General features: G+C 38.4%; 1 protein-coding gene across 1 annotated transcript in view; it reads left to right on the top strand.

Moving 5' to 3' along the window:
* Positions 1–12,101, top strand: part of LOC126504417 (disintegrin and metalloproteinase domain-containing protein 5-like) — a 39,096-nt gene that overhangs the window by 25,691 nt on the left and 1,304 nt on the right. The window contains exons 18-20 of the mRNA XM_050146733.1: positions 697–811; positions 4,975–5,137; positions 6,891–6,944. Coding sequence (XP_050002690.1) covers positions 697–811; positions 4,975–5,137; positions 6,891–6,944 — 332 coding nt within the window. The remainder of the gene's footprint in view (positions 1–696; positions 812–4,974; positions 5,138–6,890; positions 6,945–12,101) is intronic.

Here is a 12,101-nt window from a genome sequence, read left to right as displayed (position 1 = left end):
GGACAGGGGGATGGACATGGGGATGGACAGGGGGATGGACAGGGGGATGAACAGGGGGAAGGACAGGGGGATGGACGGGGGGAGGACAGGGGGATGGACAGGGGGATGGACACGGGGATGGACAGGGGGATAAACAGGAGGAAGGACAGGGGGATGGACAGGGGAATGGACAGGGGGATGGACAGGGGGATGGTCAGGGGGATGGACAGGGGGAAGGACAGGAGGATGGACAGGGGGATGGTCAGGGGGATGGACAGGGGGAAGGACAGGAGGATGGACAGGGGGATGGTCAGGGGGATGGACAGGGGCATGGACAGGAGGATATCCATCCTTGTGTAGCCACAGAGCTATTCAACCCTCTGCTTATAGAGACAAGGCAGGAAGAGGAAAACGAATGGTTTTAGAAAATCATTGCTGGCCTTACTAGATTCTGGGGTTCCCCGTGGAGCTAGCAGGTATTAAGTGACAATTAATTGGATGCTATTGGTAGCTGTGATACTTAGGTATGTTTTTAGCGAAGTTGAAAAAAAATTAGAAAAAAAAGAAATAGCTGACTTGGTCACAGGAACTTAGATGTACCCTCTAACCTATGGACAACTACGAGAGAAAATTTGGTGAGTTACTACTGTATTTAAACTATGTTTCCTAGAATGCAGTGTTTTGTGGCACTCAATTGCTGTTTTGGAACTTTTTCAGTTTTGTAACAATTTTCACCATTGCCACTGTGAGGAAGGGTATAACCCTCCTTACTGTGAAGAAATGAAAGGACAGTTTGGAAGCATTGACGATGGACACCAGTTTTATATTGAAGGTTAGCGGCCCTAAGATCTTACTGACTAAATGGAGTATGCAAGAGGATACAGTAAAGGTTCACAGCCTCATTATATAGTAACTAATGTAGCAAATGGGGCTTTTCATACGATTTAAAAACATGGACTGTACGGTTTCTTAGATTCTTTCCCTTTCAGGACTGACACTGCATACTCAGGTGAAAGTGTGCCCAATGTCAGCAATTTTCATGTGAAACTCATTTATCTCCTATAATCTGGATAGCTGATTTCAGCGGTCGGCCTCGCATTGTCTCCAGAAGGCCTACTTTGGAACAGCATCAGTGTCTTTCAATCTTCTAGGCTGCCTTTTCTTCCAGTTGACTGAAAAACTGGCTGACTTTCTCCCACTGTACAGGTAATAGTTAGGGATTTCCTATTTGAGATCTCCACTGTGCTGTGCCCGAGCAGTATCTTGAGGTGACATAGGAATGGATGGGACTGGGAAAACTAAGGGTTTCTTAGATGGAGATGGCATCCAGTTCACTCAGCATAGCTGGGCGTTCCTGGAAGCCTTGGTCTCCTTTGTGTTGCTGCTCCACAGAGGACTTGTGGAGATCTGGATGTGCTTCTCTGTGGATGTTCCAAGATGACCAGCTTTTCGGGAAGAATAGGAATAGAGCTATCCACACATTTTTATTTCACAATATATGTGGAAGTAGATGTTTTTAATTATATATTTTTCTGTATTGATTGCTTTTTTTTTTTTCAGTTTTTCAAGACAGGGTTACTCTGTGTAGCTTTGGAGCCTGTCCTGGAACTCACTCTGTAGACCAGGCTGGCCTCGAACTCACAGAGATTTGCCTGCCTCTGCCTCATGAGTTGCTAGGATTAAAGGTGTGATCCACCACTGCCTGGCTATTGACTGCTTTTGAATCAAATACATGTAATCACTTGAACAAAACATAGAGCTAGTGGACAGTATCCATTATAGTATAGATTTGTCAGATTGGGTCGGACAGCACAGAATTGCTCGTTGGGACCAGTTATGGCTTTCTGGAATGCTCTCCAAACTCCAAAAAGAAGTTTCACTGATGAGGAGCAAGAGCTTTACTTATCTTTGGGCATAAAGATAAATACTAAGGACACCGCCAGAGACTGCACTGGTTTGGGAAAGTGGTAGTTGTATGTTCTACTCTATCTAGAGCCTCACCAGCCATGGGCAGTCAGGTAGATTTCCAGCCCCAGGCGAGAGTTTCTTCTACAAAGCAGGCCTTAAATTTAGTTAGACTGCAGCTGATCATTTCCTAGACATAAGTGCATTGTGGTATCTTTAGGGGTATTTTGTGATTTTGGTCATTGTCTTAGTTCATAGATTTTACAGCTTGGAAGAACTCTTGACTGCTGTTTTTCCCTTGGGCGTTTGTATAGCTCCTTTGGTGGACCATAAGAGCCAATCCTAATTGAGGAAGGAGGGCTATGGATAAGCTGTTGCTCTATTTCTCCAAGCCCTGTATTTGGAGACTCTGGTGTCTTTAGCAACAGGGACTTAACCTCAAATTCTATTGCATTACCCAGTGTCTTAGTTAGGGTCTCTATTGCTGCGACAAAACACCAGGACCAAAAAGCAAGATGGTGAGGAATGGTTTTATTGGGTTTACACTCCCACATCATAGTTCCCCATTGTGAAGGAAGTCAGGACAGGAACTCAAACAGGGCAGGATCCTGGAGGCAGGAAGTAATGCAGAGACCACGGAGAGGTCCTGCTTACTGGCTTGCTTCCCCTGGCTTCCTCAATCTGCTTTCTTCTAGAACCCAGGACCACTAGCCCAGGGATATCCCCACCTTCAATGGGCTGGGCCCTCTTCCGTTGATTACTGAGAAAATGCCTTCCAGCTGGATCTCATGGAGGCTTGAAATAATTTAAGAAGAACGAGTTTTAGCTTTTCTTCCAAAGCCTGGTAGAATTCTGCTGTGAATCCATCTGGGCCTGGACTTTTTTGTTAAGCTAGAAAGTTTTTATTACCACCCCAATCTCTTCATTTGTTATGGGTCTGTTTAGGTTGTTGAATCTTCTTGGTTTACTTTTGGGGTTTAGATGGAATCCAGACATCAGTTTCTTCAAGAGTTTCTGATTTAATGGAATATAGGGTTAAAACTATCCCTTTACAGTCTTTGGTGTCTGTTGCAATTTCCCCGCTTATTTGTGATTCTATTAATTTAGGTTCTTTCTTTCTTTCTTTCTTTCTTTCTTTCTTTCTTTCTTTCTTTCTTTCTTTCTTTTCTTCTTCCTCCCTTTCTTTCATTAATTGGACAAAGTATCTGTCAGTCTTTTTTATCTTGTCAAAGAAGCCACTCTTAGACCCCTTGATTCTTTCTATTGTTTTCTTTGTTTCTATTTCATTAATGTGCTCTGATTTTTTTTCAAATTTCCTGCCATCTCTTGGATTTGGTTTGGGTTTACTTTTATTTTACTAAATAATTGAGTTGCCCCATTTAACTCATTCATTTGTGCTCTTTCTGATGTTTTAAATTTAGGAACTTAGGGTTATAAATTCCACCCCAGGCAGCTCTTCCGGGGTCCCAGAGGTTGTGTTGTGTTATACCATCATTGCTGTTTGTCTCTATAAATTACGTTTTTCTTCATTTCTTATTTGGCACATGCGCTCATGGTTCAGCATGTGCTGTTTAATCTCGTGGGTTTGTGTAATTAGGAGATAGTCAGCTGATGTTGATTTTACACTTTGTTACATTGTTGTCAGGTGGACTACTTGACATTTCTGTAATTTTTCTGAAGTTTTCAAGCTTTGTTTTGTGTCCCAGAATGTAGTCTACATTGGAGAAACTCCCATGGACTTCAGAGTAGAATGTCTATTCTCTGGAGTTTGGATGGAATGTTGTGTAGATATTGTTAAGGGCCAGCTGACTCCCTGTTTTCTTCCCTTTCCTATCTAAACATGATGATGGACTTTGATTTATTTCCATATTGTTCCCTATGGTGCTTTTCTCTAACTATGTATATATAGGATAATAAAACAAATTAAGATTATCTATTATCTCTATCTATTCATATATTTTGATTGCCAAGCCTTTCATTTATTCAGATGAATCAATGTCATCTATAACATTATTAAACCATAATCACTTTCTTCAGAAAATTTATGGTCTTCCCATTTGTTCTAGCTTTGCTCGCAAAATCATCACCAGTTCTAGTATCGATTCTAAGTTCAAAGTTGCATATGAATGTTGGCTAAATTGGATATGAACTGCATTTAAGTTATGATTAATATAGAGGGAAAGCTCCTCAGGGGCTAGTGTCCTAAGAAACCAAAGCTACATTCTTAACTACAGTGACGAATGAAGAGTGGGATTGAAGTTCAGAAGGGGAGACCATGAAAAGAAGGAAAGAGCAAGTCTGAACCTAGCAAGCCAACTTCCACTGGAGCTCATACTTGAAAGTAACTGTTGGTCTTGATAATCTCGGTAATTCAACCAGCAGTCCTCTCATGGTGACTGGGGCACTTTGTAGCCTGCCCCTGACAATTACTCCAATCTTTACTCTTACCCTTTTCTAACTCTGGGTCCATATTCCTAAGAATTCGTTAGAACAGCAGCCTTTTTCCAACTACCAAGCCTGTAATTGTTAAGCGCCTTTGGATAGCAGAAGGAACAGTTGATGTACGAAGATACAGTGATGGATTTCCCACCCTTGATATATGTGAAACTGGACCACACTATTATGTAGATGGCAAAGTCCCTTGTACTGGCAGGGTGGGATGCTAAGCTAGGAAGGAATTAAATAATCATTTTGTCATCTAAGAAATTACCATGCACTGAAACTGAAATAACTAATAGGTTGTATATAGATATGTATATGTACATATATATATATATATATATATATATATAATAGTAAACGAAGAAGAGGGCATGGAATTTAAAGAAAGCAAAGAGGACAGGAAGGGCTTGAAGGGAGGAAAGGGAAGAGAAAATGGTGTAGCTATAATCTCAAAAGGGAAAAATAATTTTAAAAGGAGGTAACACATATATTCATTGATTCAATTTTATGGTTTTTCTTTTTTACTATTATACTATAGAATATTTGAATGAGGTGTTCAATGTTGGGGAAGAATTCTGGTAATGATATCTTTTCCATTTCGTTAATAAAATCTCAGACACAATTTAAAACTGGTCTTTTCCATTCTAGGCAAAAGTCTTATGCCGAGGCAAGTTTATGGTTTTACTTCCCGCCAGTGGCTTCAGATCATCTCCTACATATCTCTTCCTGCAACTATCATTATTATAGCTCTACTTATAAGGCAAAGTAAACTGAAACATCTATGCTACAGAGAAGGAAGTGAAAGCAACAGGTATATATTAAATATGCACAAGTATTTACTATTGTTACATCAAATGGGTTAAGACAAAAATGATTTATTTGCTTTTATTCAAAATAAGATTGGAGGCAGGACAATACAAAGAGAGGCACCGGTACAACTTGCAAACTGGGTTCATTTCCATGTGCGTGCATCCCCATCACTAAAGTCTCAGTTTACCACCGGCATGAAGAAGAGAGTGCTGCCATAGGCTAGGCATCTTGGAGGCAAATCTAGTCTCTGTATTCACTGACCCTGCCAACTATAGGTAGGCTAACATCATGAAGAACTGTATTATCAAAATAAAAAAAAAATCTAAATTTATTATCCTAAACATTTTTACTTAAAAAACATTTTTGCTTACTCACACAGTAATTGGCTGAATACTTAATAGTATCAGACAGAGACAGGTGTTGGATGACACTTAGCTTCCAGAAACTTGGTTTTATATTACAAGTTTTGCATGCAAAACTCTATCTTGATCAATGATGTAACCTCTGTATACTTGTAGTTATTTTTGGTAATGCTATAAGATTGGAATAAAGAAGGTTTTCCAGTGTATCCCAAATCTTTAGGAACATAAATTTAATAAGTGAAATCACCCTATTATATGGAACCAGTTGCAGAAATAGTTGCCATGATGTTGACAATCCTATGTGTATTTCATAGTATATTGCCATAATATTTTTCTCTGGTTTGACCTTTCAAGAATTGATAGGAAAATATTCAAAAGACATATTTTTCATGATACGGAAAATATATTTAAAAAGAAAGAGAAAATGCCAGTTTTTTTCTAAAATTTATTTAATAAACAGGGTAAAACAATTATTAAATAGAAATAGAAATTATTACTAAATCGAAGTAGAAATGCCTACCACTGGGCTGGGGAGGTGGTTCAGAAAGGAAAATGTTTACTAGGAAACCATGTGTTTGGATGCTTAGTCCCTGTGCAGAAACCTTAGTGCTGTGGCATGTACTTGTAATTCCAACCTGGGAGACAGACAGGAGGAACCAGGGTGGGGGTGCTGTCCAGGCAGTCTAGCTGAATTAATGAGTTCTGAGTCCCAAGAGAGACTCTGTGTCCCTGCCTCCCATACCCCCAAAAAGCTGTAGCATGGTTAAAGAAGGCATTACCACATGCATGTACTCATGCATGAACAGGTATGCACACACATGTACATATTGTCTTTCACAAACATTTAAGAAATGCTTATTTGTTGTGCAATATTTGTGAGTTGATAGAAACATAATTTATCCATATAAACATTGTCAGCATCTAAAGTAAAGGTAATTTAACAAAAAAATTTAAATATAAATACTGGTTAAATACACATATATAACACAAATTCTCAAAATACTTTAGTGTTTATTATGATTGTTAGAAGCTTTCTGAAATTCAAACTCATCTTGGCAGATTTACAAAAACATCAAAACTTTATTCATGGGCTAGTATGTTTTGATTAACTTGGGTTTTTTTGCACATTGCTAATGATTTTGCTTTTAATCCAACTCAGGGAAATATAGGGTTTCCTATCCTATATCTCTCTGAGTGTGGAGATGTGGGTTAATAGTGTAAATACTTGAACTACTTTAGAGTGAGAAGAATCACGCAGAGATAATGCCTGTTCACACTAAGAAATGGCATTTCATGTTGATGAAACATGCTGTTTCCTTCAATAGCCATCTCTGTATTTAATGTTGAGATTTAGTTTTCTCCAGTTTAAAACAGACTTTATCAATTCTCTAGATCTACATCAGAAGACAGTGGGAGTGTCACCAAGATGACCACTAGTAAAGTCAGGTAAGTGTGGAGTGATACAGTTAATTACTCTGTAATAATTATCTTTTAGGGCTGTGGAGAATGGCTAGTTTATAGGCCACACATTTCTTTATGGTAGTCTTTACAGTTTTCCTCGTAGACTGTCTTATAATAGTAAGCAAGGAAACATGGTCACATGATATTCTGGTCTCTCCCATTGATTTGTGCAGGAGATTGACAGTTGAACTTCCATGCTAGCATAAATGAGACTAGCAATTTGTGTAGAGGAAAGAATTTATTAGCAGAAGGCTGAAGGATCTATATTCTGATGACATTTTACCATTACATAAAAAGATGTCTTGAAAAAGATGCCATTTACACATATAGTCATGAGATTATCTCAAAGAAATTAGTGTTAGCAATATTGACCTTGGAGTTTTTGGTTTTGTTCCCCTGATCCATCTAGGAAAGTAGAGTTACATGTGGAAAAATAAACCAATTGTGTGAATTATGCATCCTTCAGACTATCAGTTATAAAAATTTCCCTTACAAAAAGTGGGTAGAATATAAGAGGGGAAACTATTTAATGCAGAATCTATGATTATTTTGAGTCCACCACCACCATAGCATGATGTCATAAGTAAAACTTGAGATTAATAACTGAATTGGGAGAATTCTAAGAGATGTATTGGCTGTTATCATTGTCATCCTATTGTTAAAAGTCTGTTTTACAATTTATAAGAATTAGAAATGTCTCTATTTGTATTGTAAGAAGATATATTTTGTGTGACACATTTTTGGGGGGTTGGGGAGACATAAGGAACCAATGACAGACCAAAATAATGATACTACTAAAGTCTGATTTGGTGAAATGATGATTTTATTGGGGTGATTTTGAAGAATATGGATGAAAAGTTTAGTCACAGGATAAGAAATGACTCAAAGACAGCTAGCTAGTTGTATCACCAAAAGGTTACTCCAACATCTGTGATGACAATAAAAGTTGGAACCCTGGCTTTCTCTCTGTGTATGACTTGAAGCAGCTACTTAAGTTGGGTAGTCTCTTTCCTCATCAGTCCTTACTAATCATATAACCTTGGGGAGGGAGGAGTCTTTGTGTCAGGTAAGTTTTAGGGACTTCCTGAGACTTGTAAATTGTTCACTTCCTGAATCTTAAATCATAATCTTTATAATTTTGAGTCATAACGAACTTCCATCGAGGAAAAATGTTTAATTCAGATGGAATTGCTACATAAGACATGTAGTTATTGCAAACCCTAAAAACAGAAAAAGACAAGGATAGAAAAAAAAGTAGAAACAAATCCATACAGGAACAATAACTGAAAGAGTAAGCAAAGACAAAAGATGATTCTGTGAAAAGTTCATAAAATTTACACAAATTGTTACATAACTCAAATCAAAAGAGAAATGATATGAGTTATTAATGTAAAATGGCACATTTTTTATTTTCTGGGCATTAGAAAAACTTAAAGTCAGTAAATTAAAATATTTAGATGAAATATATGCCCTTCCCCAAACATATCTGTCTCAAGCCTCATAGGATGCAATAATAAAAACAGTCAATTATTGTATATCTATTCAAAATCAGACATCTGCAATTTGAACTCTCTCTTTGTCAGCTATGGTGGCACAAACCTACAACTCCAGCCCTTGGGAGGATGAGTCAATAGGATCATCATGGCTCCCAATCGCTGGGATTACAGGTCCAAGCAATCATGTTTGGCTCTATTGAAATTTTTGCATCAATTGTTATTAAGGATATCAGCCTACATACTTTACTTTTTTGCTACTTTTGTCTAACTTAGGCATCCTAATAATTATTTTAATTGCTATCTTGACACAATCTAAACTCAGCTGGAGTCGGAGTCACAACGGATTATTAGATCGGGGTGACCCATGGGCATGCCTGGTCAGGGTTATCTTGATTATGTTAGATTATGTTCATTGAGGTCAGAAGCCCTACCCACTGTGGTGGGTACCATTACCTGCCAGGAGATTCTGATCTGTCTAAAGAGTGGAGAAAGAGAGTGAGAATAAGAGTGCCTGCATATCCTCTCTCTCTCTCTCTCTCTCTCTCTCTCTCTCTCTCTCTCCCTCCCTCCCTCCCTCTCTCTCGCTGCTTAACCAGTGTAGACCAACCTTAATCTGGATTCTACTGCCCCCTCTCCCAAGTGTCCAGTTTGTACCACAGTTTCTTTATTCGTTCTTTCTGTCATTGGGCATCTAGGCCGGTGCTAAATAGCACCTGTACTTAGGATTTCACTTGAGTCTTCTATCTTTAGTCTTAGTCCAGATAGTTTATTCGTGGCACTTAACTTTTTCAAGGAACCGATCCTTTGCTTTTCTAATACTTAATACTTGTATGCTTTGTTGCTGCTGCTGTTCTGTGTTTGATTCAGTCTGCTGTGATATTTATCAGTTGGCTTTATCCTGTCCTCTGTCTGTCTAGTTCTCTTTTTCTTAATGCATAACCTTAGGCTTTATTTGGAATCCTCCTTTGTTATTGCAAGCATTTACTGTTGCAAACTTCTCTCTCAAAACTGTTGTAGGATATCTGATTAAGTATGAACATAAAATGTCCCTTCCTCTCCAGAATCTGGGCTTTGATTGGATTTTAAGAACCCTGGCCTATAATGGATGGAGTTGCTCCCGGTTCATGCATAATATGACGACATAGAGATTCTGTAAAATGGGAGATGGGTCTAGCTAGCGTAGGGAGGTCACTGCACATCCTCTTGGAGGTGGAATCTATTTCCTTCCCTTTCCATGGCTCTTGCAGTCCTGTGTCAAGGTCTGCATGTCTGGTGGAATGATCATATCCTTAGAATTAAAAGTGCTGACATCAAAAAAGTAATCGGCACAAGATTAAATCAAAAGTCTTCAGAGTTTAAAGGGAAATAAGAGTAAAAAGATGATGAAAAACAATTTTCAAAATCAAGCACTAGAATAAGTTATTAATTTCAAAAAGCAGAAAAGCACAGCACCGAAGCAATGCTACTGCTAATGACAATGATAACTTGATTGTCAAAGCTGGTTAGTTAATTAAATAGAATTTCACTAGAGCTGACTCAACCAGCCATCCAAAGCAAACAAAACCAAGGAATGCTTCCAACTTCAAAACTAACTCTTTTTTTTAGTTAGTTTTGTAACTAACTAAAGTAAGTTATGAGGATGGAAGCCTTCAACACACCATCAGCCAAAGAATGCATGCAGATGGCCAACAGGTGTATGAAGAGATGCTCAAGACTATAATCAGCAGAGACATGCCTATCATGGGAGGCTTCACATCTTCGTGGAAGGCTCTTATCAGTTAAATGAACTCAGATTTAGGATGTTACGATGATTTTATTGAGTTACTAACCAATGGAAATGAAGCTTCAAACATTAAGATGAACAAATTCTGGAGTCATGTACAGCGCAGCCTCACGATGAGCAAGACTGTATACCGCACGGAAGCATCTGTTAAGCTTGACCCCACATCAGGAGCTTCATCACAATCAAATAACAATTTTGTAGTTTCAGCTGGCCATGAATTGCTGATAACTCCATCTCAGCCTGGTGGATTAACTGTTTCCTTTGCTGTACAGAAACTTTTAATTTCTTGAAGTTCCCTTTGTGGATTGTCGGCTTTAGTTCCTGAGAGCATACAGTTCTATTGAGGTCGTCCTCACCAATGCCTACATCCTGAATTTGTTTCTCTACTTGGGCAAAGTGAGAGATAAGGAGCTGATTTAATTCCCTTTGATACAGATACCCAGCTTGACCAGCATTATTTATTGAGGGTGCTATCTTTTCTCTTTTTTATATTGTTTGAGAATTTCATACACGCAAATAATGTGTTTTATCAAATTTACCCCCTCCTCCAATTAGTTCCCAATCCAGTCACCACATTTCTCCACTTCATGTGCTTTCTTAAAATCCAAAGATTTTATCTATGTGTGCAAGGGTGTAACTTCTCAGGAGCTGCCTCCCTCAAGAAACCCTCCAATTTAAACACACATACCTAAATATTCAAAGCCAGCATATGTGTATTAAGAGAGAAGATGGGATATTTGTCTTTCTGATTCTGAGTTGCCTAACTCAGAATGAGTATTTCAAACTCCATTTCCATTGTGTATATGCACCACATTATCTGGTCCCCTGCCTGTTCCATTTCACAGCCATTATGAATAATCAGAAATGAGCACAGGTGAGCAGTTATCTTTGTAGTATTCTTCGGGGATATTCTCAGGAGTGGTTTAGCTGGATAATATGATAAACATGTTTTCAGCATGGGGGGGCATCTACACTGATTTCCATAGTGGATACACCATTTTACCCTTCCACCAGCAGTGGATAAGTGTTTTTCTTTCCCAATATCTATCCAGCTGTGTGTGCGCACGTGCGTGTGTGTCATTTTGGCTGGGCAAGATGGAATCTCATAGTAGTTTTAATTTTCATTTCCTTGATGGCTAAGGACATTGAAAATTTTAAATTATATTGCTCAGGAATATATATTTCTTCTTTTGAGAAATCTCTTTGGTTCCATGTCTCCATTTTTAATTAGGTTGTTTTCTTTGTGTCTAGATTTTTGAGTCCCTTTTATAAACCAGATAATAAAGATTCTGTCAGATATAGAGCTGGTAAGGAATGTTTCCCATTTTGTGGGCTGCCTCTTCATTAGAATGATGGTGTCCTTTGCTGTGCAGAAGCCTTTTAGTTTCATGAAGACCCACTTGTCAATTGTTGGTCAATGCTATCAGGGTCCTGCTAAAACACACCCTTTCCTATGTCTATAGATTAAAGCATATTCTCTGTTTTCTTCTTTACCAGATTCAAGGCTGAGGTCTTTGTTCCAGCCTTGTGAAGGGTGAAAGCTACGGATCTAGTTCCTTCTTCTACATGTTGCTTTCCAGTTTGTTGAGAAACAGTTGTTGAAGGTGTTGCCTTTCCTCCAATGTGTATTTTTCGCCTCTTTGTCAGAAGTTAGGTGACTGAAGGATATACTCCTTATATGTGGATCTTTAGGTCTATTCCACTGATGAATGTGCCTATTTTTATGACAGTTCAATGGTGTTCTTATTACTATAGCTGTGTAACATAACTTCACATAAATGATTATAATATCTCCTGTTTTTATTATTCAGGACCCTTTTGGCTGTCCTTGGTCTTTTGTGTTTCCATATAAAATCTAAGATT

Source organism: Alexandromys fortis, unplaced genomic scaffold (assembly GCF_014885135.2).
Source record: "Alexandromys fortis isolate MF-2015 unplaced genomic scaffold, M_Fortis_MF-2015_v1.1 scaffold_55, whole genome shotgun sequence".
NCBI lineage: Eukaryota > Metazoa > Chordata > Mammalia > Rodentia > Cricetidae > Alexandromys > Alexandromys fortis.
This window is presented reverse-complemented; position numbering and strand designations above follow the sequence as displayed.